Source organism: Tinamus guttatus, unplaced genomic scaffold (assembly GCF_059628265.1).
Source record: "Tinamus guttatus ecotype Peru unplaced genomic scaffold, ASM5962826v1 Tinamus_guttatus_pri_ptg000727l, whole genome shotgun sequence".
NCBI classification, from domain to species: domain Eukaryota; kingdom Metazoa; phylum Chordata; class Aves; order Tinamiformes; family Tinamidae; genus Tinamus; species Tinamus guttatus.
Window position 1 is genome coordinate 56,155 of NW_028289261.1, and position 27,652 is coordinate 83,806.

A 27,652-nucleotide genomic window follows, 5' to 3' on the forward strand; every position below is an offset into this window, starting at 1 on the left:
TTGGAACAGGCTACCCAGGGAAGTGGTAGAGCCATTGTCCCTGGCAGTGTTCAAGAACCATGTTTATGAGGCGCTTAGGGCCATGGTGCTTGGGCACTTGTGTGGAGATAAACCTCATGAGGTTCAACAAGGGCAAGTCCAAGGTCCTGCACCTGGGGAGAAATAACCCCAGACACCAGTACAGGCTGGGGACTGACCTTGTGGAGAGCAGCTCTGTAGGGAGGGACCTGGGTGTCATGGTGGATGACAAGTTGACCATGAGGCAGCAGTGTGCCCTCGTGCCCAAGAAGGCCAATGGGATCCTGAGGTGCATTAAGAAGAGCGTCTCCAGCAGGTCGAGGGAGGTGATCCTGCCCCTCTACTCAGCCCTGGTGAGGCCACATCTGGAGTATTGCGTCCAGTTCTGGGCTCCACAGTACAAGAGGGATGTGGAGCTGCTGGAGAGAGTCTAGTGCAGGGCTACAAGGATGATCAGGGGCCTTGAGCATCTGCCCTACGAGGAAAGACTGAGGGAGCTGGGCCTGTTCAGAAGAGAAGGCTGAAAGGGACCTGGTCAGCATATATAAATATCTCAAGGGAGGGAGTGAGGAGCATGAGGCTGGCCTCTTTTCACCAGTGGCCACTGATAAGATGGAAATGGTCACAGACTGAAGCACCAGAAGTTTCACAGAAACTTAAGGAAAAATTTCTTAACACTGAGGGTTGACAGAGCACTGGAACAGGCTGCCCAGAGAGGTTGTGGAGTCTCCTTCTCTGGAGATCTTCAAAACCCGCTTGGACACAGTCCTGTGCCACGTGCTCTAGGTGACCCTGCGTGTGCAGGGGGGTTGGACTAGATGATCTCTAGAGATCCTTTCCAACCTTAAGCATTCTATGATTCTATGGTTTAGCACGCACAGTGTTGAAGCACTTACAGTTGGCCTTGATTATCTTTAAGGTCTATTTCCAACCACAGTGATTCTGGGGAAGCAAAGACAATTCTGAGTTTTCAAAAAATAAAAGGGCAGAGGGCACCGTTAAAGGGGAAGCTAAATCAACACCAGCCACCTAATGTTTTAGCGATGCAAAACTAGGTAGTGCCTCAAAAGCTGGTATTTCAGTATCTTATTTTTTTGTTGATTTCCTAGGCTGGCCCCGGCGCACCCTCTTTAGGCTGGTGCCTTGGCCAAGGGCGGTCGCCCCCGAGGCGGTCGCGAGCAGCGGCGCGGCCGTTGGCGCCGTTAACGGCGGCCACGGGCGGGGGCCGGCGAGCGGTCACGTGGCCGGCGCGGCGCGGCGGGGCGGCGCGAGCAGGCAGCATGGCGGCGGCGCTGCGCGGCCTGGGCCTGCTGCAGGGCCGAGCGCGGGTGGCCGCTGCGGCCGCCGCCACCGCCTCCCTCCGCCGGGCCGGCCGCGGGGCGGGCGCCGCCGCTCTGCCCGCGCCCGGGAGGAGCTTCGCCTCGGAGGCGCGCGAAGAGGAGGAGCTGCGGGTGCGCTACCTGGACGACGAGCACAAAGGTACCGCGGCGCGGGGCCGCCCGCCCACGCCTGGCCCTCTCCCCGCTCCCCGCCCGGCCCCGCGCTGGCGCCGCCGCTGCGGGAGCACCCGGAGCGCCGCGGGGCTGCGGCCCCGGCGCCGGGGTCAGGGGGCGGGCGGGGAGCGGCGGCCGCTCCTCCTCCTCCTCCGCGCCCGCCTCCTCCTCTCGCCCGCATCCTGGCCCGGTCCTGGCGTCTGCCGACCTGCCGCGTGCAGGCGGGGCCTTCCGATCCCCTCTGCGTGCCTGTTTCTACACTTCTCTTCCAAAAGCAGTGTGTGTTTGCTCCGTGAATATGCAGTGCTGTTTTTGGCTTGGCGTCTGGTGACCTGCTTAGGGCGAGAAGGAAGTTTAGCAACAAGCTGCTGTGCCTGTGCATCCTCTCACCTCTTTGCACCCGTGCTGCTCCCTCTGCCCAGCTCTGGTGAGGCCGCATCTGGAATATTGGGTGCAGTTCTGGGCTTCCCAGCACAAGAGGAATGTGGAACTTCTAGAGAGGTCTAGCAGAGAGCCACAAAGATGATTAAGGGACTGGAGCCTCTCGTATGAGGAAAGACTAAGCGAGCTGGGCCTGTTTAGCCTGGAGAAGAGAAGATTGAGGGGATCTGATCAACATGTACAAATACTTGGGGGGAGAATGTAAAGAGGATGGGGCCAAAATCTTCACGGTGGTGGCCAGTGGCAGGCAAAGGGTGGTGGGTATAAATTGAAATACACAAAATTCCACCTTGATGTGAGGAAGAACTTCTTTATTGTGGGGGTGACAGAGCCCTGGAACAGGCTGCCCATGGAGGCTGTGGAGTCTCCTGCTCTAGAGATCTTCCAAACCCACCTGGATACCACCCAGTGCCACATGCTCTAGGTGTCCCTGCTGGAGCAGGGCGGGTGGGCTAGATGATCCCTAGAGGTCCTGTCTGACCCCAGCTGTCCTGTGATCCTGTGCACCTGTGCTCTTGGCTGCTGCCAGCGCTGTTCTGTGCCTCCTTCTCAACCATATTGAGCGTCCAGTGTGATCCTCCTGGCTACCAAGCCCATGCTGCAGAGTCACCTGGAGCCAGGGTACTGCAATGGGCAGGCTTAATATCTCACCTTTTGATTTCGTGTCCACCAAACTATGGAGGTCTTCTTTGGTGGTGCTTGCCCTTCTTCAATCTTCCTCTTGAGTGCAGGAGAAAAATATAGAAAAACAATTATTCCTAGTTTTTCTAGAGAGAGGTCTTTTCTGGAGTACTGTTCTTCTGAAACATGACTGTTTAGAGGAATAGTAAGTCTTAGAATAACTGTATATTGAGATTTATAGTTTGGACATGCATGCATATGCATTGAGGTTCAATATTTTGTATTTGAGCGTGAGAATTTACAACATTCTTCTTTTTCAAAGGAGAGCAGAGGTTCTACTTTCATCTGACTTCAGGCTTTCTTGTCACTGTCAAGAATCAATAAGGTTGATAACATACTTACTTGAAGCCCAAACTCATTTCTGTCTCAGGAATTGTTCTCTTCCCAATCTCTTCCTTCAAGATGTGTTTCTTTAACCCCATTTTTCCAGCTAGCTGTGGAAGTGGGAACTGGTTTGAAACACTTAATTTTTTAATATTTTGAATTGAGGTGAAAATAGAGCAAAAAAAGGAGAAGAGGATCAAAGAAGACTTTTAAAGGTTAGAGGTGTGGTTTCAATTGTTTGATTTTATATTTCTTCAAACAAGAAGTAGAAGATATTTGAATAATTTTAGTTATACATAAGACATGACTTTAATTTCTGCTGTTACACAACAGATAATGGAAGGGTGAAGTGTATTCCAACCACAGAATTGGCTGGGAATCTTTGCTTTTGTAATGCTAGAGAGGTGCTTGGTGCTTTGTACCTATCTGCTGTTCACTGCTGAGTAGTTTTGATGTAGATATTGTGAATTGCTTTGTGCACAGACCTGCAGGGAATAGCTAGTTTTACATGACATTAACCCACCTCTTCATTCTTTTTCTGTTGCCAGAGCAAGACTGTCTGAAGTTGCTTTTCTTCCCTTAATAATATACCTATCTTTATTGAAGGTGGACTTGAAAAATCCCAGAACACAGTTGTTTCATTTGGAGTTTCATTTGGACTTCTCCTCCATTCCATCTTCTCCCCTTCACTCCCACAAAAAAAAGAAAGAAAAAATCTAACCAAAAAAAGTCTATACTAATATATATACATATATATATATAGCTAATTTTCTTCTCTTTTAGTACCAGAGAAGGCATTTAGTTGAGCTTCAAGTTCTCCCTTATTTTCCTAGCAGTTGGGAATTTTTATCAAGGTGTTCCAAAGTTAGTTACTCATGTACTGCTGTTGTCTGCAAAAGCTTCCTGTGCTTCCTTCAGCAGCAGAGATCGGGCCACCTTTCTGTGAAAGCCAAAACTTGTCTCTGTCCCTTTTCAACCCATGCTGCTGTTGCACGCCTTGCACCTTTCTTTGCTCCTTACAGTGTGCAAAACCCCTGCTTGCTGCCTTGGGGCTTTAACCCTCCCTTGTCTGCCTTGATACCAGTCCTTTGCCCCAGTACGTCGTGTCCTTCCCAAATGGGACCCAAGTGCTTGTCATCTTTGATAGCATCCTTCTTTGCCACATGCAGGGATGCAGACCCCATTCCTTCAACCACCTCGTTAGAGCACCTAGATGGTTGGTCATGCTGTGATTCCAGTCTTATGCCCTCCTGCTCTTTTTCCGCCTCTGCTGTCTTGGCTCCTACAGCAGAGAATGTTGGGGAGAGAGGAGAACTAAAGGATGGGAGCTGCCTGCCATAGATATGTGAACCATGTTAACTGAGGGGGTTCGTATACCACAATTTTGGCAGCTTCTGAAATATATACTGACATTAGGCTATATTTGGAAGGATTTTTTTTTGTGACTTTATGACTTACAGGTTTGAACTGGAGTAGAATATTTGCTTGAATACATAATACAAAAAATGTAGGTATTGGAAGAACGTGTTTGAAAAAATGTATTCTAGGCAACGTGTTATAGCTCATGATGCTTTCAGAATCAGTTTTCTATGGCTAAAAGTTATTTCAGTGTTATTTTTTAATAAACATGTGTCTCTTACGCTATTTAAAGTTCCATTTGATGATCTCTCTTAAGGCTGAAATACATTTTGGAAATTTCAGAAGGTTTAGCCAAGTTACATCAAGTTACATCGGTGAACAACTATAAATTCTAATGAACTGAAGGCTCGGTAACTTATAGCTGGAATTAGCAGAAATATCTTTTTAATCTTTACTCAAGTGTTTCACCCTTTTTTTTTTTTTTTCCTTTTCATCTGTGCTTTACTTCAAATTTTTGTGATGGACTATATTTGGATAGAATGTGTGTGTCGGTCTATTTAATAGAAATAAATATGCTTCCTTAAATAGTTTTTATATTGATCAGTGAAATTCTGATGAGGGCAGAATAATTAATATGAGTGTAAAGACAAGATTTATTTAGAGTAGCCATGTAAATGCGTTTCTAATAAGTAAAGAGACTGAATATTTTGGAGATTTACAAAGTGCAAAAGAAAACAAGTAAAAATCAACATTTGAAGCAAGATTTCCTGTGTGCCAATTTAAACCATATTTAAAACCATGATCTAATCACTTTACTTAAATTGTTTTGTACTACATTGAATGAAATGTGATTATCTCTCTTAACAGTTTTAAATAATCATAGCATTATTTCTTTTCTGTAATCATCACTAAAATACAGGAATCTTTCTTCTTCATATGCAACTCATATGCAAATCCATAGTTACTATACTATAAAATGTGGATGTTTTTGGGAATTTACAGAGGTTTCAAAGCTATCAGTGTGCATCGTATGTGTGCATGTATATGCATGTATGCATACAGTATCTATATGTATGTCATTAAAGAACATTTTTATGTGTGTCTTATATAATTTCACAGTAGCTTGTTTTAAATATTAAGAATGATTTAATGTTCAGCTTTCTCTTGAGACAAAGCAAACTATATGCTCTCCTTTTTTAAGTCACCAGTGATGCACAACCTGTGGTTGGCTGGAGAGGTAGCAATCTGTGAGTAGGAATGCCTATGTTGCTCTGCTGTGGAAGTCACGATCCTCTTCTGGAGAGGATGGCTAGCAGGGTGAAAGTTGCTTCAGAGTACACAGACTTAAGTTTGAGTAGATAAACATTATTTACTAAAGTGTGCTCTTGAGTAACATGAAGATGACTGCAAGGAAAAGTTCTGAAGTTAATGTTGAGGTTAGTTTAGCTGAGTGCTTATTCCTTTGAAGTGGGTCTACTATCTTCTTGACCTGTAAGTACCTGTAGGTACTGTAATGTTATCATTGGTGTTTCTACTCATATGTCAAGGAATGTTGATGATTAAATTTTATTTATTTTAAAGTTTGTTATGGTATCAGAAAGATTGTGTATCTTAACCCTGCATTGTGTAACAGGAATAATGGATGATAACTAAATGCGTCATATGCAGAAGTAACATATTTCAGAGTAGATTTTCTGTATGACTAATTATATTTGTTGGAACAATAGCTATCTGTATGGCAGTAAAGTCTTTTTTTTTTTTAATTTTTAATTGACTTTGTGATGGAGACTTTGCAGCGTTACAAGAAGCTTCATTTTTATTTTTTGCTTCGGTTAAGGTATTTCTTCCCATCTAAAATTTATATTGCCATATGACTAGTTTATTCCAGGATTGGATTTGCAGTGTGACTTGAAGCTTAAAATCAAAGCCAGATCAATTGCCTTTTTCTTGCTTTATACGTGGTGCTGCTCTTGTCTAATGTATTTGTATGAACATGCGCACTATTTGAATTTGGAGCAATCCTCCTGAAAAGTACGTTGTGATAGCACAAGAAAAATACTGCAGTCAGAAGCACATCTTGAATATTGTCCTATTTGTGTAACAAAGTAAGAAGTGAACAGATTTCCCTTGTAAGTGCTGAAAAAGAGTCCTTGCAGGAGGTGCTGTATGAGCACCTCCAACCATGCGGATGAACAGGTAGAATTGAGGCTTGCGGGGCACAGGAATGCAGGTCACTGGAGTCAGGCAGGCTCTTCTCCCCTTTTAGGAAGTTGCGGTAGATAACAACCTGTTGGGCCTTGGAAAGAAGCGAGAGGGCAGGTTCGCTCTTTCTTATTTGTGTTTAGCCATTCCCATCTGAATTTTGGGAATAGCAACTGGTGAATGGAGGACTTTGGCTTTAAGCTGATGGCTGTCAGAGTGTGTTTAATCTTGCCTTGCATTTGTGCGTGTACACATAGACACAGGAGGAGCACAAGTAGGGGTCATTCCTTTGGAGGAGAGGTTTCCCAGGAGTGGGAAAGGAGTGGATTACACTGTAACGTCCAGTGGGGCTCCACAGGGTGACTGGAGAGAGCCAGATTGCCTAGAGACTGCTTGCAAGCAGAATGATCAGTGAATGTTCAGACAAGTACTGAGTCTCTTTACAACTTCTGCTTTTAGCTGTAGATTGGCAATACTGTGGGCATTTGTGTTCCAGCTTAATGGAAGCTCCCTCTTTCATATGCATTCCTGCTTCCTGTCCTACATTTGTCCTTCTGTGCTGGATGATGAGCCCTGTACCGGGGCTGAATTCAGTTAATAGAACATTCAGACTTCTGAGTGAAAAGAATTAGCTCTATGTTTGGGAAATAGTTGACTAGAATATTGTTACATGCTTGGTAATGTTTTCAGAATTTTCTCATTTGATGATTGTGGCTGTTAGCTGAGAATGGGTCAAAACAAATGGTGTTTCTGCAGCATCACTCAAACCAGCTCGCACATAATCAACCAGAAAGCCAGCTGATCTCTAGCTGAACTTAAGGGAACTGTGGATGTGTCGGTTGGAGCTGTGTAGCCAAGCACTAGATGCATTTTATGGTGTGGTTTGAGAGAAAAACTACACGGCACTTTTTTGTAACTAGGTTTTCATTTGGTAACCTTTCATGTTTGTGACTTCTCTTTGCTCCTGTCAGAATTGCTGCTCTTTGCTGTGGTAACACTCCATGTTTTTAAGAACTCTTTGAATGTAGCCTGTCTAAATATGGAAACATATGCTTTATAATTAAGTATCATTCCAGATTGCATGTCAGAATTTTGCATTATACACCCAACCTTTATAAGCACTATTTCCATATGAAGATTTTAGGGATATATTTTAGTTCTGAAAATATTTGTCCTTTCTGTTGAATACCGGTATGCTCAACACTATAAGACTTAAGCCTTTTTTTTTTTTACTTCTAGAATAAAGCTTTAAATAATTACGCTATCTCTCTATATATTTGTATAGTAAATATATTTACTATCCTCAGTAATAGTTATTTATTATGTCAAAGTAACATACATATAGATAATATATATTTTTCTGTATTGTAACAGTGGCAATTTTTTCCCCTTCAGGAATTGTGGTGCTTGGATTAAACAGATCTCATGCCAAGAATGCACTTAACAAAAATCTTTTAAAAATGGTAAGTGGAAGAAAAAAAACAAAAAACACATTTCTACTATGAAGGTGAGGTGTTGGAATTAAGTGCTTTAAAAAGTGTTTGGTTATTCCCCTCCCTCCTTTTCTCTGTAGATGACAAAAGCTGTGGATGCTTTGAAATCTGATAAGAAAGTACGAACTGTTATATTCCGGAGTGAAGTCCCAGGGATATTCTGTGCTGGTATGCAAACTTAATTTTCCTGAGAAGCTGGAAAACTGTAATATAATGATGCACACACACACAAAAAAGCCCAGATTCCAAGGAGTCATGTTTGTTTATATCCATTGCAGTAGCAAGGAAAACATTTTCTGTATATTTTCCTCAATTGCTAACAAGAATCAGATATTTGTTTTATTCTTTCTGTGTCATAAAGTGTTTCAAATGTATGTTAGATTAGTCATATTGGTGGAAAATTACTTGATTTTGCTCCTAGAATGTTTCCTGTAATTCAAAATGAGGACTAAATCCATATTGGGCTGCTGTGTAGAAAGCAAATTAGAATGGTATTTTTAATAAATTAACTTTAAGAAAGATACTAAACGTTAAATAAGCTTAAAATTAAAATTCATGATGGAATTGACTGTTACCTACAGGCTGAATAGTCTCAAGTTAAAAAAAAAAGTCACTCAACCCAAATATCAAGCAATGTTCTGCCAAAGTCATAAAGAATAGGAACCTCTGGCCACCAAACATTGGGAAACAGAATTTATTAACATGTCAGAATTAGACAGTGTCTTCTCTCTCCATCAGGAGAAAAAAAAAACATCAGAAATCTTGTCTAGTTCTTTCCTTGTTCAAAATTAATTAAAAACTATCTGGAATTGAGACCAGAAGTCGCTTGTTCATTCAAATGTATGAGTGAACTCTACTAACTATCAAGTTAGATATATATTTATTCTATTTTTTTCCTGGTCATCTGTATAGTCATTTAATTGTGTTGTGTAAAAGCTACCAAATTTACTCAGTGCTAAATGCTTTTTATTATTAAGCAATTTTTTTTATATATATATTTGAGTAGTTTACACTAAGATTTTAAGATTCTTTTCCTTCCTTTTACTTGAATATTAGTGTTCACTTAGGTGCAGTTTGGAGCTTAAAAGACTTCTGTAAAGAATCATTTTAGAAAAAATGAAGCAGTTCATTCACTGTTTAGTGAATGTAGTAATACATATGTATTTAAGTTATCAGGCATGTGAATCTTATTTTGAATCAGTCAACAAGTTTTAAAAATACATAAGTAATAGTTTTAAGGAAAATGAAAGAAGGAAAAGAAATTAAAGAAATTAAAAGTTGTGTTTTTAAACTAATAGAGTGATGAATGTGCAGGATCGAAGCAATTGCCTGGAGAAGCATTGCTGGTTCCTCTGAAAAGGTATCCATTAACTGCATTAACTGAGAACTTGTTACCATTTGAGCTTTTAAACTATTTTTTTATTCAACATTTGTGGTTTATGGTAACTATGATAGGAGTTGTGGCAGGAAGAACACTGGCTTTTCCTTTTTGAAGGGGAAAGGTCAGGTATGCTGTTGCAATTACCTTTTTAATTTGAAGTACTTCTGTAATATCCGTTGTTGGATAGTTTAGCAGAGTTATTTTGATACAAAGAGTTTTTAAAGCTTTGTTTCCTGTCTCTTTACATTAAGTGAATAGCTCAGTGTATGTATTCACAGCCGACTACGATCATTTGTAAAGGGAACATTAGGGGGAAGTTAACCCTGAATGGGGGAGTGGAAAAGATTAGGGCTGGAGAGAGAGTCTGGATCTTAAGTCAAGGAGTAGAGACAGATGTAGTATACCAACAACCAGTGCTTCAAAAGCAAAACAAAAATACAACAGATAAATGTCTAAGAAAGGAAACTGCTAGTGAACCTAGTGAAATGAAGAATGTTCCAACAGTGATATCTGAAGTGCTGGGTGAAACTGAGCAGGAGGCAAAATCAGGCAACAAAAATAGGCAGAAGGAACTCAATGGTTGGTAGGGCTGTTAGTGTAGATGAGGTTAGGGGATGTCTATAAAGAGAATGAAAGGAGATAAAGCATAGGTGGATATGAAGAAAATAGATAAAGGCTTAGATAGGTGGGATGAGGGGAATGAGCATATTTGCCCAGGAAATTGAGCAGAACAGAAGAAAACTAACAAACTTTTGCTTGAGACTACAAACTTTTAAATTCCAAACGACAATATGTTGTTTAAAGTCTTAATTTCTTTAAAAAAATGCAAAGATCATTTTGTGAAGTGTCACATTTTAGTGTGCATTGTAATGAAACACAGTGAGATTCAGCTTGGATGTTTGTTTAATCTTTTATTTTTCCCTCCGTTATGTTTCAGGCTTGCATGTGTGGGAATGTATATGGTTTTTAAAAATATGGTTTTTTTACGATCACTTTGGATTAACATTCAATGCTTTATAGACCACAGATTGAGAAATTGTGTCCTAGAATGTAATTCCTTTTTATGTGTGGAATGAAATTCAAAATCCTCAAGTCTCACCATTCCTCAGCTATCAACAAAAATCTGTGAAAGCTGTAGGCCAAGTCCTTGTAAGGGCTAGTCCACAAAGGATGACATCCATCTGTTCTGTGATAAATGACAGTGTGGTTGATAAAAAGACTGAATCCCTTCTAATGACTGATACGGATTTCAGTACAATTTGGTGAAATTGTATGAAATTTTCACATGGTGAAGTGCAGGATATGAGGCTGGGGGCAGAGACGACGAGTTCTTGTATACGTGCCAACAATCAATCCTTTCATTTCTACTTAGTTTCACTTGCAATCTTTTATCTCTATTTTCTTTAAATGTATTTTCTTACGCTCCATACATCCCCACCCCCAGAAGGTTCCTCATTAATATGCTAGTGCTGATGAAAAGAGACACCTACCAATCAAGGAAAAGCTTCTCTGGAGTTAAGGATGCGCTATGCCTGCGAGGCCTGCCTCTGGCATTTCCAGCAGAAGTGCTCTTGCTCTGTGCCTCTTTCTTCCTTCTAGAAGCTAGTAAATAAAGATTTGGCCTTTTTGAAGCGAACATAGATGACCAGTCCTGGCTTGTGTAAATGTACACAAGTATGTGCCAGTTCTACAACCTGTGCAGCTGAGTCCATGCAGGAATTCTTTTTATTAGCTGGCAATATTTAATCCTCAGAGGAGTTACATCCTCCCAGCCTGTTCATGGAATAAGGCAGGTGTCCCATGGGTAAAAGTCTATGATCATGTAATTAAGAGCTATACTGTGTTCACACAAGGGGCTGAATTAAATTTACATAGGCAATTTCAGCAATTTTGTTTTTATTAGTAATGTGGATTCAACATGCTAGATATATCAGTGGTATTACTTATGCAGTTTTTTTGTGCAGCTTTACAGGACTTTTAATCTTAAAATAGAACTTTGGGGAAACATAATACTGTAAAAAAGGGAAAAAGAATTTCCTTAAGTTGTTGTAGAGCTTTGTTTTGGAGCAACCATGTATTCTGGTACACAATTTTGTATTATGACTTCTTCCGATCTTAAATATGTAAGGTCAGAAAGAAGGCAAAGCTAAAGTCTGTCCCCTGAGAATTACTGCTTTGGTTTTCAGATCATGTTCACTAATGTCTATGTTTCAAAGAGTCAAGTAATTTGAATCTGCACTTTAAAGATTTAAATGCTTTAAAGCATTTGTCTTTCAGTTTCCTAAAGCATATTCCTTTACATAATATTTTGGAACTTGTAACTGTTATAGAAGTTTGCATTTGGGATGTTGTTTTGGCAAGCTAAAGGATGTTATGTGATTGCAAGTCCTCCCTTTTCCTGCTTTTATTCAGTACTCCTGTCTCTGTGTTTGGTGATGTTAAATAGGGATTTTGTTATGCTTAGCAAATACTTGAGACAGGACCAGTGAAGGAGAGATCTCATCTGGTGGATTTGTTTGTTTATTTATTTTTATTCTGCTTAACTTTTTTTTTTTAACCATTTTATTTCTGGATGGTTACAGGAGCTGGAGAAACAGATGCCTTTTATAAACCCTTCCTTTTCTTTCCCCCATTCCACCTGCTGTTCCTTGCACCATGGTTACCCCTTGTGTCCTCTCATGAAAACATGTATATGTGTTTAGAAGTCTATTCCTCTCATGCTTGTCTCGGGTAGCAGTTTCCTGGGACACGGTCTGTTGATTCTGTTTGCAGCTCATACTGTTAAAATAGTAGTGTTTAACTTTATTTAAACTTTGAATAGTTATTGTTTTCCAGATGCCTGGTCAGCCAAATCAATTGGTAACTCCAATTATCTGCTATTCAGTCATTCAGTCAGATTTTTCTCCTTGTATTTCCTTTATTTCATCAAAGATTTGCATTTGAGTTTTCATCCGTTTCCTTGCATCCATCCACTCTCTTGTCCATTGGTTTGTACACATACATGCACATGAGGAAAGAGGGGCTAGGTCTGTTAATATGCAAATTTGAACAAAATTTGTTCTTTGAACAAAAAGAACAAAACTTGTTCTTTTTTAATAATTCTTGAGAAATCAGAAGATGAATAGTTAACTTTTTGTTCTAACTGACTTTAAAGGCAACATGAAAAATCTGGTATTGGAGTACTTCACTCTGCTTTGAAAGGACCCAACTTCAGTCACTGCAGCTCTGTCAGTAAAGCCCCCTCTGGTGAATGCTGAAAAGTCATTCTGCTAGTTAAGGGCTATGGCACAAGTAAAGCCAACACAGGTAGTTTTCCTATTGGTGTAACTTGTCTGTATTAGAATTTCGTTTCCAGTCATTGTAGCAGCTGGCTGTGTGGTATGTGGTTCATGACTACTGTTTCCAACTAATGTAGTTTTGCTAGCAGAAGTTTGTAAAGTAGATAGACCTCAGAGAGCTGACCTATGAAACTAGCTTCATTTAAAAGGTTTTGATGTGTATTAAATGATAATACCCAAGAAGGAAAGTGGTAGTAAATTTCAAATACTTCACTTCGATTTTTGTGGAATCAGTGAGGGTGGTACAGAGGTACAGCTGTGGGTATAGTCCTCTTTTTTCTTCCCAGTCTTGGAAAAGGTTACTAGTTTCACGGGGCATGTTATTTTTGTGCAGATTCTAGTTCATGTGGAGGAACCAAGAGAAGCATTGAGGTGTTACTCCACTGTTTCCTTTCAAGGATCCAGGAACACGATTGAAAAGATTTTAGTGCTTTCTGGATATCTTTCTCACTGTACATGAATTTCATTTCATGAAATGTGAATTCCTTCAGAGGTAGACAGTAGCTAGGTTTCTCCTCTGTCTCCTTTTTCCAGGCTTTTGCCAAAATTTGGATTCAGACTGATGCCAGCTCCTTATGGACTTGATTCAATGGCTACTGCATGTCTGCTGGAGTGACATGAGTTACGTGAAAACTGGCATGTTGGGCAGCCTCTCAGCAATGTCCTGTCACTAACTGTGCATGTAGTTATATTTGAATTTGGAATACTTAGCCTGCATTTTTCTGAAGTCAGTTATTTTTCCTTCCTAATTTTCTTCTGATATTGCTTTTCTGGAAGAACTAATAGGTGTCATGATTTTCTAGGTCCAATATTGAACAACTGAGCCAGTAAAGAAGTGCAGTCAGAGCTGTGACTTGATGTACTGTTCTGCACGCACATAGGCACACATACATAGACACGTGTCCAGTAAGTTACAGAAAACAGGTTTGAAAAGGTCATTTTTCTTGAAATTCTGCAGTCAGATGGCTCCAAATGCTTCTCTACATTCTATATTTCAAGAGAAACTGGAACAGCTATATGGGTCATTGAGAGCTAGAAACATTATTATTTTGTTTTAGATAGAAGCTCTTTGCCTTAAGGGTGACAGAGCTGCTGAGTCCCTAAGTGATCATGCATATGGTTCTAATAATGGAATACTGTTCAGATTAGTTCAACGTATTATCTGATCCACATTATTCTATATGTCTTGCCCCTATTTATTTTTCTCTCATAGCAAATCATAGAACAAATTACTGGTAATTAGCAAATAACAAAAAATGCATTCAGTTAATGCGGTACTTGTTGGCACAGTAAATAGGTGTGTGTATTAGTTTAATGGATGAGCATACTCATCTTTTACTTTTATAAAAAATGCAAAAAGAGAAAGTTTCCTGGAAGTTTTTCAATGAGAGCACAGCAATATAGCCACATTCCTCTCCTTTATCTCTGAAAGAATGATGCATTTCTCTTCAGGAGAATGACACACAGAATTTGGTGGGAAGTCTGTGGGTGGGACTTTCTGTAACAGTGCAGTCTTTAGCTCAGCCCCAGTCAGCTGTGAAACTTTCAGTTAAGAATCTCTTCTGGCTTCAGAATGTTATGGGAAGGTATTTTCATATATTCAGATTTCTTAATTCTGTCATTGGGAATAGAGTTTTTAATCTAGTAGTTATGGATTTCCAAGATAAAAACTGAGATCAGACTTTTTTTTTTTTTTTTAAGGAATTCTGAAGTTGAGGATAGACTGGTCTCAGAGCATCTTGTGTGAAAATGTGCTAAGCAGAAATGGACAGAGAGTTTTATCCCTTGTTGAGTGAGTTATGATCATAGACTCAATACAGAGGGTAGTGTAGATTATTTTAAACAGAAGAGACTGAATCTGTATCTGCTTGGTTCTCTCTTGCATCTTTTGTTTGAGATGCAAGATGGTCTTTTTCAGGCTGATCTGTGACATCCATTCAGATGTCTCTCGCTGTCTCTCTAAAGGCTCAACTATGAAATATTGGGTATCCTTATTCTATAGTTCAAGTTCACCAGCAAGAAATACTATGTTCACTTTAGTGTCAGGAACAATTTTTAAAGATACTGTGTTTTCTGTTTCAGAGGCACTCCGTTCTGTCAGTGACTATTTAAATTGACAGTACTTTCAACCAAGTGTACTTTTCTCCTTGATTAGAGTTTTCATAGACTCTGGTGGAAGTAAATACAACTTTCTATATGCTAATGTTGCCACAGTATAATACTTCAAAAAAAGTTCTCATGTAGTAAGTGTGATTCAGCTGAGATGTCAGTGGTGGATATTTCATGAAAATTTTCTTCCTTTTTTGGTTTTCTGTGAGCTGTAGACCATTGTTCACTGTGGTCTGTGAGCACAAAGCTGATGATTAACAAATTTAAGATCATTCTATTAGAGAAAGATAAATTATGAAAGCTGGCCAAAGGAACATATTTTTAACACGGATTTTCCCGGATTGAGGTAATTTTGAGATTTAGCCTTTAAAGCTGATGAAGCAGAATATCTGTGTATATTCCTTGACCGCTCCTCTTGTGTGCCATGTGAAATCTGATTCCAAAATTGAGGTGTCGGTAGTTGATCCATGACAACAGCATGTGCTTCTCCCTCCTTAACAATTAGAATAGAAGCTTTTGTGGGCAAGAGATCCAGGTTATTACTTAAAATCTGATGAAAAATAAGCCCGCCTGAATTGGATCTGCAGTCTTACAATTATTGTGGTGGTTCTTGAGAGCGTGAGCTTGCCAAGGAAAATGAAGCTTGGTGAATGGTGCTTCGGTAGCATTCAACAGCTCTTGTGTGAGGTTGGACCCTGTATTACGGTCATGTGGAACTCCAAAATATCGTCTCCTTCTGTTATATGAACTATGAGATTATTTTATATCTTGGATATCTGTCTTTAAAAATAGCAATGGAGTGCTGTACTTGATCAGTCAATTGGCTTTTGTGTACTGGAAAATACATAAATACATACTAAAGAGCATAGATTGTGGTAAGTTTGAATTGTTGATACACCGAGTTTATTTTTTGTTTAAATTATCATGTGCAATAGTTTAAAACATTGCCTTGGGCTGTTAGTCTAGTTGAAAAATGCACACTATTTATGTGTTTTTTCTGGAAATATTTTTTCCATTGAAAAGAACCATAAATGCTGTTTTCCCCCTTTTTGTATAAAATACATATTTTTGAGGTGGTTACTGGTAACTTCTGGTTATTTCTTTTGCATAACTATGAGAAGCAAAAGGTAAGCAGATGCAGCCATCCCGCATTTAAAAAAAAAATACTCTAAATGCATTAAAAAAAAGATCAAATTGAATGCCTAAAATTGTTAAATTCAAGTACTAGGTGCAAAACCATTCTTAACTTGTGGAGAATAGATGTGATTGTTTGGCTGCCTTTATGAAATCTAAAATTGTTCTCCAGCCTCCTTTCTGGTGGCTGTATCGCAGACCCAGGGAGACTAAGACCTGAAGGCTTTTTAGCCCTCGTGAGACGTTGCCTTAAGGTATCTGTTGCACACTAAGTTGAATAAAATTTGTAGAAGCTGGGGTTTGTTTCCTCTACTGCTTCCTCCTTTTAAATACTGAAAATATGGGTTCTGAAGCCTGATTTCAGAGCTGCGATTCTCATGAAAAAAATGATTAAATGCTAATTTGTTATCGTTAACGGCTTGTCTGAGATTTGATCCATAGTTATCTTCAATTATGTGATTGGAATATGTGAGTTTGTATAAAATGGAAAGCATCTTCAACAGTTAAATTCTGCATATCCTGCACCTGCATTTCATTTAAACTTGTTTTTCTTTAAAAATATGTTCTATAGAAAAGTTGTTTTGGTAAAAACTTGATACTTTTTCTATCATGTGTCAGAGAAACTTGTAACTAGGTGACTATTAATGTGTCCTTGCAAGAATTTTCTATATTAATCTGAAATGGAAGGAGTAACTACCTGTATGTATAATTTGGAGACACTCAAACAGACTTCAATACTGCAAAAACTACATGACTTTACTAGAAACTTAGATCACCAGAGCAATTTGTGTATATGTCTGTGTATAGGTGACTATTAATGTGTCCTTGCAAGAATTTTCTATATTAATCTGAAATGGAAGGAGTAACTACCTGTATGTATAATTTGGAGACACTCAAACAGACTTCAATACTGCAAAAACTACATGACTTTACTAGAAACTTAGATCACCAGAGCAATTTGTGTATATGTCTGTGTGTACATTGGAGTCTAAAGGCCGTAAGATTCATTAATGTTGAAGACTTTGATTTTCTGTAACAGACTAATAGCAAGGATGCTGCACCTGAGCAATCTTTGCTTCTACACAAAGTGCGTAAAGCCTTCCTGGTAAGCCTGAGTTTCTCCTGTTGAATAAAATCCGTAATACGACAGTTTGTCATTTCTAGGCAGAGCGAAGGTTTTGAAGATACCAGCAGATGTATTAGAGCTACATGACCAAGGCAGCTTAGTTTCCCATTCAAAGCTAGACAAATATCTGTTCAGTCTTCACTGGTATCTTTAGTGTATGAGAGGTCATAGAATAGGTCCGTTAAGTCCTCTGTTGTTGTATGATTGTGCTTTCTGTAGCTCTCTGTGTGTATTTCTAAGTGTATGGATTCTTTCAAATTTTTGACCTATGTGATACAATGCTGTGAGTCCTAGCAATCTTGTCTTTAGAAAGTATAGTTTCCACTGACAAATACAACGAAATCTTGAGTCACCAGCTGGAATCTCTCTGGAAACCTCTCCTCCCACCCCCAAAACCTCTATAGGAATGAATTCCAGCAATACTATCGTGATACTGTACTCTTCTTTGACTTCTCTAGTAGGATACCTGAAATCATGTTGAGCCTGCTCCAGCAGGTATGTGTTTTTAAAACCTCCACGCTGTTCCATCTTCAGGGCGCAGTGTAGAGCTGAAACGGAACATTCAGTGTTTAGGGAGACACTGCTCCTCTACTTGCTGTTAGTCTAAAAGTACCTTTAGCAATGTTTGTGTAAAAAGACCTCTTAGAAAAAAAGTTGTTGTTTGTTTGTTTGTTTTCTGTACTGTTGGCTCTTCATGTCCTGGAGTTTAGCCAAACTTTGTGTTTTATTCTCGGTGCCTTTCCTTTTGACACCGACTGTTTTTGCTGGAGTCTGGAATTGCATATTAGGTGTTAGATGATCAGTTTGGGATACACTCCTGAATGACAAAATGTTATTTTACTATCAGCCTGTATCGACAATGTGTTTTTGCTTCCATCTCAAATCTTGAAATGGAGAAGAGTGTATGTGTGTGTGTGTGTGTGTGTTTTTTTTTTTTTTTTTTTCTTTTTAATCCCTTCAAAACTGGGTTAGCGTCCTAATCTTGGTTAAGACACTTCAGGACTTATCTTTCTAGTCTGGTTATACATGTCTGCAGTCATGTGTTAGATTCCCAAGACGATTGTGGACATTTTAAAGCAGAGTTCTATTTATTGCCCAGAAAATATGGAGGAATTTCCGTCATCAGGCAGTAATAAGTTGTTCACTGTGTGCTTTGGTGATGATTATGAATCACTAGGGTCATTGAGCCATTCAGTTAAACTCCAGCCTTGACATCAGAGCCATTCAAACATGATTATGGTAGAGGTTGGCTAATTTTGTTCACCCTATTTTCAGTCTTCGCAAAAACATCATACTTGGGCACTGTTCAAAGAAAAGAATCAAAGGTGGTTGTCTTGTGTAAATTCCTTCTCTGTCATGTCTTCTCAAAAGCTGCACGCTCACTCTCAGATGTTGGCACGAGCATTTGCTACAGTTTTTGAGCATATGGGTCCGTTCTTTGTGTCACTAGGCATACCATGTCATCTGTGTTCCATGTAAAATGATAACAATATACATAGGTATTCGGTGAAGAGTAACAGAAGTTACAGATTACTGATTGGCTCTGAATTCGTAGAAGGATAGTTTGAGGGGTTTGCCTTTACAACCCAGGGCATCACGAGTAAAAGCTTTTGTACTTAGATTAAGAGCTTCATTTGTTAAAATTCTGTCACATAGCTCTGAACTTTTGACTTTCCTCTCTAGTGTCTAAGGTTCAGATCTCCTCGGTAAGTTCTCAAAGGAAGTAGTCACCTCCATTTAAAATATGTCATAGTTATGTGTATTTTACATCTTGATTTTGAAGAAGGTCTGCTTGTTTCCTTTACAGTTTTGGAGGTGCTGCATGACCCAGCTAACTCTTTCGGTTGACGGTAAGTTAGTACCTGGCTCCTGGTTGGTGAGAGAAGTGAGCCTGCTTTGCCATTTATATCCTCGTCTGAGAAAGCCTGCCGGCAAAAATAATCCTGTCTCATGTGCTTGGTAGAGGGGTGTGCTGGAAATAGAACACACGTGTGCAACACATGTCAAAAATAGTCACTGCATGGTAAAAAACCATTTTTTCCACTTGCTTTTGAGTAAAACGAAATGATCGAGTACTCTAGATTTCTATCTGAAGCTAAGGCGTTTTCATTTTAAGTCAACTTACAGCAGTTAGTTTCATATCCGCTTCCTTCTGTAAGTGTCACAAAGCAGCATATAATGAAACATACGTCCATACTGATTGCTGTAAATATGAAGGGAAACTTTCAAAACTTCTTTAAAATTACTTGTTCTGCTCCATTTCTCCTCTTTGCCCGCTGCTTATACAGTCTTCCTTTCAGAACACCTTTGTTATAGTTTTAATGCAGAACGATTTGGTATTTTTTTGCTGCATCTGAGTTGGATGTGACATTCTTGAAAGCCGAATGAAAACAAAATAATTAAATTTGTTTTGTACCTGTCAAAATGATTTACTTTTGTGAAAGGAAAATAGGTGATATGAAAATGAAGAAATTTTCAAATTTATCTTTAAATCGTGTTATTCTTTTTAAAACTACTTTTTCCCATTTTTGAGTTGATCCCATATTTTAGTAAATAGAGACATAACATGAATTCTGGTGTGCATGTATATATTAGACAGGAAAGCCATTGTAACTGCTTTATTGTCTTTCACCGAAAGTGAAATAAAAAAAAAATCTATTACTGTTAGTCAGATCCTAGCTTTTAAAATGTATAGTCTCAAAGAGCAATTCCTTCATCAGAAGATATAGATATATAGTTTGCTGTAATGTTTCCCATTTTTTTTTTAATTTTATGATAGTAGTTTATATATATATGTATATACACACACATATATATATACACACACACACATACACACAGAGGTAGCAGAGCTTTGCAGAATATAATAAATTTAAGCCTAAAATAGCCTCTTTCTGATTGATATTCTAACAATTCTTTGTGCAGTTCCCACCACCGTGTGGATATTAATCACTATATGTAGATGGACATGGTTTTCAAGTGCTCTAGGCTGAAATGCCGCAAATTTGTTTAAGTCTTTACCTGCCATCTGGAGGGGTTTAATATTCCAGTGTTAGAGTTCCTTTCTTTTCCTTTCTCTCTTCAAAGTAAATTGCTGGCAAGTCTGTTGGATTGTCTTTTAAAAATAGAAGAGATCAAATATCTCTGAAGTATTTTAAAATAGCAAGTCTGTAAAATATAGAATTGAGTGTGCAACATTGGTGCTGCAAATGGGTTCAGTGGATGGGAAACTGTGCTATTTGCAGCCATTTTCCTTTATTTGCCTGTGTCATTTCAAAGCGCTTGGGGACAGTGGGATTAAGGGAAAGTACTGCTGGGAAGCAGGTTAGCTCTGTGCTCAGGAGAAATAGACTTGCAGCTGCTCTTTTCCTGCCTTTCTCATGAACAAAGCGTAAGAAAGAGATGTTCCTGCTCGCAGCTCAAATGCTTACTACTCCTTGTATTCATGCAGCACTGTATGGAATGGCAAGACTTTGGCCTTGAATGCTAGCCCACTATCAATATGAGCCAGAGATTTTTGTGCAGGGATGCCAGCAATTTTAATGCCTCCATTTGTTGTTGTTTTTGTTGTTGTTGTTGAAAGTTTAGGCTTTCTGAGTAGACCAAAGTTGAGCTCTGTACTCTTGACGTTGTAGCCTTTGTTTATCCTATTTCAGTTTTCCCACAAATGTCCTTGTTCTTTTCACCTGCTGTAGCATTTCGTAGATTCCCAGTCAAAATCTATAGTTATCTCTTCTAATCTTTCTGAAAGTCACTGCTTCTAGTCTTTGATCAGGTGTTTGTGTCATGAGACACGCAAGATGCACACTGAGAGAAGAGACAAGATTGATTATTGATATGTGTCCATTCTGTTCCTCTTACTGTTATACCCCCTATTTTCAAGGTCTGTTAAAAAGGACATGCGACACATGAAAATTCATCTGTTTAAATATCCTACTGAAGGTAATACTTGCTACATGTCTGCATAGTGTATGGTATCACTGAACCTTGACTTGCTGGAAGTTTTTAGTCCCAGTATGAGTAATACTGGTCATACAAAACAAACAAAAATAATAATAAAGAAACACAAAAAAGCCCAAACCCAAAACAACCACCCAAATAAAAAAGTATCCCTTGAGTCCCAGTAAGCACCTGACGATGCCTTTCAAAATGCGGGAGAGGGTGGAAGGACGATCAGTTGAATGTTTCTAGTGTAAAAGAAACAACACTTCCTTGTTTCTTCATCTACCTTCAGCTCTTAAAATAGTTTAAATCATGTGGTTTTTCTCAGGAAGAGCTCCTCCTTTCTTTAATAATTTTCTTTTGCGCGAATAAAAACTTCAAGATTTCTTTAGAAGAGATTCTAACTTTTGCTTTTTTACCGCATAACATACTTCCTCTTTTCCTATTTACAGGTCATAAAACTGGGTGTGCTGTTAGTTAACTATTTTTATAATTATTACTAATCAAAATAGATATACTGAGCAGTATCAATTCCTTTTAATGCTTTTTTTTTTTCTTTCACAAGCATGCTTCCAGTGGTCAGATATAAAATATATGCAAAATGCTTGATTCAGTCATGTCTAATAATAAAATAAAATATATTTATTTTTCGTGATTACTTAATTTATTAGAAACCGAGGTGAACAAATAGTGAGTTCCTCAAAATTCTCTTTGATTTACTTTGAATTGCAATTACTAAGAATACTCAGTCTACATACCACCCTTAACCAGTTAAGGTTAAAGAAAAAATGATGAAGAACCTCAACATTAGCAAGTGTTAAGAATGTCCACTCGCTGATTAGAAATCAGAAAGCAAAGAGTTTTGATGCTGGTCTCTTTAGAGGATTTGATATGGAAGGTATAAAATAAACAAAAATCACAAATGGTGATTCCTCATGTACTAGCTTACTCCCACTAAACTGATTGCTAGGTTAAAAAATGGAACATTTATGGTTGTCGAATTTAAACCATTCTTGGAGACATCAGTTACATTTCATGATCAGAAAAGTGCACCATTTTACAGGTATAATGTAGAAATTCTGAGTGAAGGCTGAATTTGAAAGTGAAAAATAATTTGAGGATGTGGTGTCTTCAGAATACCAGAATGACTGGATTAAACAAATAGTTCTGTAATGCCAATTGTAGAAATAACTTTAAAATGCAAGTGGTGTAGGAAATAGTTATTTTTTTCTCTTTTTAAAAGCTTGAATGCTACTTGCAACGTATGTTTCTTTTCACTAAATGCTGACATTTTGACATTGCCCTGATTCGGGGTAAAAGCCCATGGTCTTGCAGTGGCTAAGCAGTTGGGCTGTTGTTTGAGATATGCTTTGTAGATTGGGAGAAACAGGTTTTGTCAGGATTCAGTAATTCTAGAGATCTGTGTCTGTGGTTCCCAAAGAGTTTTATACCTGGGCTTCATTGCAGCCGCTTGGCTGGGTCTTTTCCACTGGTGCCACGTCCATCTGACGGTCAAAGATTATGCAACCTCAGTGTCTTGTCTTCTGCCAGGTCTAATTTGTTAGCCTGGTATTAAAAAGTGAGGCATGGCACAGAATCCGAGGTAATATTGACATAGTTGCCTGTTTCCAAACAGTAGGTTATGACCTTTCTTTGTATATTGCCACCAGCACTATTGGCTCCAGAAGCCAAAATAAGAACTGGGTGGCATAGGATATGGCTGAGGTAGTTATTCTGTGATGAAAGTGTCCCAGAGAAAATGATAGTCTTTGTGGGGAAAAAGAAGTGTGTTGTTTTCAAGAGGGGAGGGATCAGGATTTTTGTAATGACTGTGTGAATTAGCCAGTTGACTGCAAAGAAAGGCATGGACTTCAGACAAACAATACAAAAGGTATTGTACTTCCTGAAATATTTGTGGGAATTTATTTGTCTGCTAATGCTCTAAATATCTGGATGTAAGTTATTTTAAATTTTGTGATAACCTATAGGCATGGAGCTGAAAGACTGCTATCTTGCAGGAGCAAACCCTGAGGACTGTCATCTTGCATTTGTCTAATGCACATGAGTTATTGCACTGCAAAATTTTGTTATTTGCAGTTTGTTGGTTCTGAAGAACTTCTTTTTGTGCCAGAGAGTATATGTGCAAAAAGTGCAGGTAACCAAGTCATGCTTAGAATGTAATATGAGAACAAATCATATATGTAAGAGTATGTAGGGACTGAAAAGTGCCAGAAGTTTTCACTTTGAAGTTATCTGTCCAAGTTTAGAGAAATCCAAGAACATAAAGCTCTGTTCCAAAAAGGAACTGTTTTACTTATTCATATTCACTGTTTTACTTATTCAAACTACTTTGTTATTTGAGGAACAAACATAATGTCCCAACACTCCCGAGGGTTGTGCTACCATTCAGAGGGACCTGGACAGGTTGGAGAGTTGGGCAGAGAGGAACCTCATGAGGTTCAACAAGGACAAGTGCAGGGTCCTGCACCTGGGAGGTGACCTAGAGGTCCCTTCCAACCTCTACCATTCTGTGATTACCAAACTGCTTTTCTCTTGACTGCACTGACTGCAACCAGCATCCTTCTTATGTATCTCTATTCTGTTAAAGAAATTTAACATGTGTTAAAATTACATGTAAATGCACTTTTCTTTGTAGTCAATTCAGAAGGTGTGGGCAGAAATTCTTGCTTATACTATCCTGTAGCATGATTAACATTTGCTGGCGTACTGATGATTGTTGTCAATAAAATGATTACTAGGAATAGTTACCATTGAGTAATAACAAGTGAATTATAAAGTCAGCTGCCTTAGAAACCTTGCAGTAACCTTGTCTTGTGAACCATTTTCTTAGACAAAATGAAAAACTTAATAAAAAATTTTGAAAATTACAACAGCCATAGTGCGTTTGTCTTTCACTTTCTGCTTACTTTTGACACAAACAAACCAGATAGGCCCAGGGTCAAGGTCTGCCTTGTCAGCCAGTGACCCTTTTGTTTACAGCTCTTTGAGATTTCTGAGCCAGCTTTTAAGTCTCCATAATATGTTGTACATTAACTTACTCTTAAGGCTGAGTCCTGTAATAAATGCACATGTCCTTAATCTTTTGTTCCTCATACGTAACATATTAGAATTTCTTCCTAATGATCTTAAGTGCACAAACGCTTATTTTACTCATTTCAAGTCCTTCTGGAGGTGTATAATTGAGGTACTGAATACTTACAGCCATTTGAGTTATTTTTCTTTTCCTTTTTATATGAGAAATGTTAGGTGTTTGCAAATGTTTTGTGCTATGTTGCTGACTTCTTTACCTTTGTAGTTCTTTATCATAATTTGCTTGGAGCTTAAACTGGTAACAAGTGTCAAGAACAAAAAGAAAAGCTTCTTCAGCTATGTTAGTATTGAGCAGAAGTATAATGAAAATATAGCTCCACTGCTGAATTGGACATGTTACATACTCTACAGGCATGTGATGGGATGCTTCTGAAAGTGCTAAAAGAGTTGCCTGACCAACAGAACCATCATCAATCATCTTTAAAAGATCCTGAAGATCCAGATATTTGAGAAAGGGCAAAAACTGTTTGCATCTGCGAACAAGACAACCCCAGATGCTGTAGACCAGTTAGCCTCACTTCAGTCTCTGGAAAAAATTATGAAGCAGGTTCTTGTGGAAGTTCTTTGAGACCCATGAAAGACAAGAAAATGATTGGAAAAGCCAGTTCAGATCTACCAAGGGTAAATCATGCCTGCACACCATTCTAGATGAAACAGCTGGATCAGTGGATGAGACGGCTTTGGATACCATCTGTCTTGATTTAACAGGGTGTTTGACGTGGTCTCCCACAACATGCCTCGTGACAAGTAGATAAGATATGCACTGGATATATATGCTGTGAAAATAGCTAATCTGCCAAGATCAAAGGGTGGTGGCCAATGATTTCGGGTCAAACTGGGAGCTGCTCACAGGTGAACTTCCTTAAGGGCACATGCTGTGTCTGATACACATTCACTGTCTTTATAAACAGTCTGATGATGGGACTGAACACTTAACTGCATTGCAGATGATGAAGTGAAATGACAGGAAGGTCTGTGGGAAGGAGGAGCCACCCTTCAGAGAGGCCTTGACAGGCTGGAAGATGAGGCGACAGGAAAAAAATAAATGTAGAGCCCAGCCCCTGTGATGGAGTAATTCCAAGCAGCAGAACACATGCTAGGGCCTGAGACTGGTGTGTAGCTCTGCTGGAAAGGGGTAACCTGTCCATGAACCAGCAGTGTGCCCCAGCATCAGAGAAGGCAAACTGTGCCCTGGGCTGCATAATGAAGAGGATAGCAACAGGTCAAGGATTGTGCTTATTCCACAGTCCTTGGCACTAAGAACCTGTTGGAGAACCGCTAAAATATTGAGAGGTTTGGGAACTGCCGGAGATCTAGTCAGTTACTGAGGAGTTCTCTTCACAGGGGAGTATGGTAATAGGACAAGAGGAAATAGGCACAGGTTGCTTTGGGGAAATTCCACCTGGATAAAGCAATATGTTTTTTTTAGTGAGAGCAACTAATCATAGGAGGCAGTTTCCTGGAGAGCTGGTGGTGTCTCCCTTTTATTAACAAAAAAAGCCTTGACATTGCCCTGCATATAATCTAGCCCAAGACCATTCTTTCAACAAGAGGTGGACTGAATGATCTTAGAGTACTTTCTGATTTAGATTTTTCTCTGATCCTGTCAAGTGATATTAGCTTTCTTATTTTTTGAAATATGGCAAATATTTGTAGTTTATGTTTTGAAGCATTCTGTCTGTTCTTATTTAATTGGTCTGGATTGATATTACCCAAAAATAAATCAGTAATAGTCCTAATTGATAGGTTTGACTATAATTATAAGTATCTTTGGTCTGGCTGAACTGGGAAGATTAATAGATTCTCACTGGAACATTTTCTTTATACTTAAAAAAATATTCACAAGTCATTTGTAAACAGCAATAAATAAATAAAATGTATTTTTTGCATTATGGAAGGATGTATTTTAGCATTTTGTAATAGGAAATTTCCAGATTAAAACTGTAACTCCAGGAAGAATTTGTTCATATCTGTAGTAATAAAGATCACTGCAAAACCCATGCAACTGATTGAGAAACAATATTTCAACATATTTTCTGCTGTCAGCTATAGATGCTGTAATTCTTCTAATTGTTACAATAGTTGTTTGTGTCTTTTGGCTTGAAAAGTCTTTCGTATATTAGATGGATTTTGCATGTAATCATATATAATGATAATTAAAAATAATTTTTTATATTTGTGTGCTACTTCTAGTCTTGTGTTTCACCTTGGTAACAGTGATAGAAATGAGCTGTTATTTTTAAGGTCACTTTTTAAAGTGAAAATTTGAGCAAAGAAATGCAGTTTTGTCTCAAGTGTTCTTGTTTCTTTACTTGAATATAGTGGAAAACTATCTTGTCTTTACTTGAACTGTTTAGTAGAAACTTTCCTTTTAAACTTGACTCTGTATCTCAGCTATTTCTGTAGAATGAGTAGGTTGTTATGGGGTAGCTGAAAGCTTTGATTCACATTTTAATTAGGTGCACACAATGTGTATTTTGTGTGAAAAGGATTACATTTTTTCTTTCACACAGCCAAGAGATTTCCTTAGTGGCTGGGTTTGATTTGTGCTATAAATTGTCAACCATATTGCTTTAAACAGAAAAGTGCTAGATAAGAGCTTAGTAAAAAGTATTAATTGACATCATGTCATTACTACTATCAAATTGGCTCCTTAATTTGGCTGCTACGTTGTCCTGCTGTATGTATACGTAGCATCCTTCTGCATGTGTTTACAATAATTGTTATTAAATGGTGAGATGTGTGTCTGTTTAAAAGTACAGGAAGTTTCTTTTGTAAATTTCGTATTCCCTTGTTTCCTCACATTATTAAGCTTATTAGAGATGATGCCTTTGTACTGTGCAGTTTTTAGGGTTCCTATTTTGGTATTTCTTGACATTTGATCTGTTTACCTGTGTCCCTTCTGAAAATCGTGGATGTTACCTCCTTGCTGAATTTCGGCTCTACAGACAGAAGTGTCCTGTTTGCTTTTTGCCAGATCAAGGGACAAGCTCAAAATAATATTGCTGCAGTAACAATTTAATACTTTATTTTACATCACATGTGTAAGTGTGAGCTTTTTGAAAGAATAGGCAGTTTGGGCACTTTTTGGCACTCAGGAAAATATTACCCTTTGATGTGCCATATATGAAAAGCACGTATTTTTGCAATAAAAATATTTACTGAGTATGATGAAAATATTGAGTATGTCGTACAACCCATTATGATTAATAGCTTCATTAGTTTACATTTTGTTGAAAATTGTTGAAGTATATGTCAGAGCACTGTATATGGTACTGTTAAAGAAAATTTCTGGGCATTTAAGTACAGCCTTTAGAAAACGAGGCTTGTAAAGAGATGTTTTGAACAGATTTCTTGAATTCAACACTTAGCTTTTCAACAGTAAATAAATTCTGTTTAGAGAATGTGAGAGAATATCCAAACAAGGCAAGAAACATAGGGATCAGTGCAATCACTGTGAAACTTAGATTATTTTGGAGTGTTTTCTAAGTCAAATCCTC

At 38.6% G+C, this 27,652-nt stretch overlaps 1 protein-coding gene across 1 annotated transcript in view; it reads left to right on the forward strand.

Moving 5' to 3' along the window:
- The first annotated feature begins 1,298 nt into the window (after positions 1-1,298).
- Positions 1,299-27,652, forward strand: part of AUH (AU RNA binding methylglutaconyl-CoA hydratase) — a 100,899-nt gene continuing 74,545 nt past the window's right edge. Inside the window, exons 1-3 of the mRNA XM_088537093.1 lie at positions 1,299-1,497; positions 7,914-7,981; positions 8,092-8,179. Of these exons, the coding sequence (XP_088393219.1) occupies positions 1,299-1,497; positions 7,914-7,981; positions 8,092-8,179 (355 nt within the window). The remainder of the gene's footprint in view (positions 1,498-7,913; positions 7,982-8,091; positions 8,180-27,652) is intronic.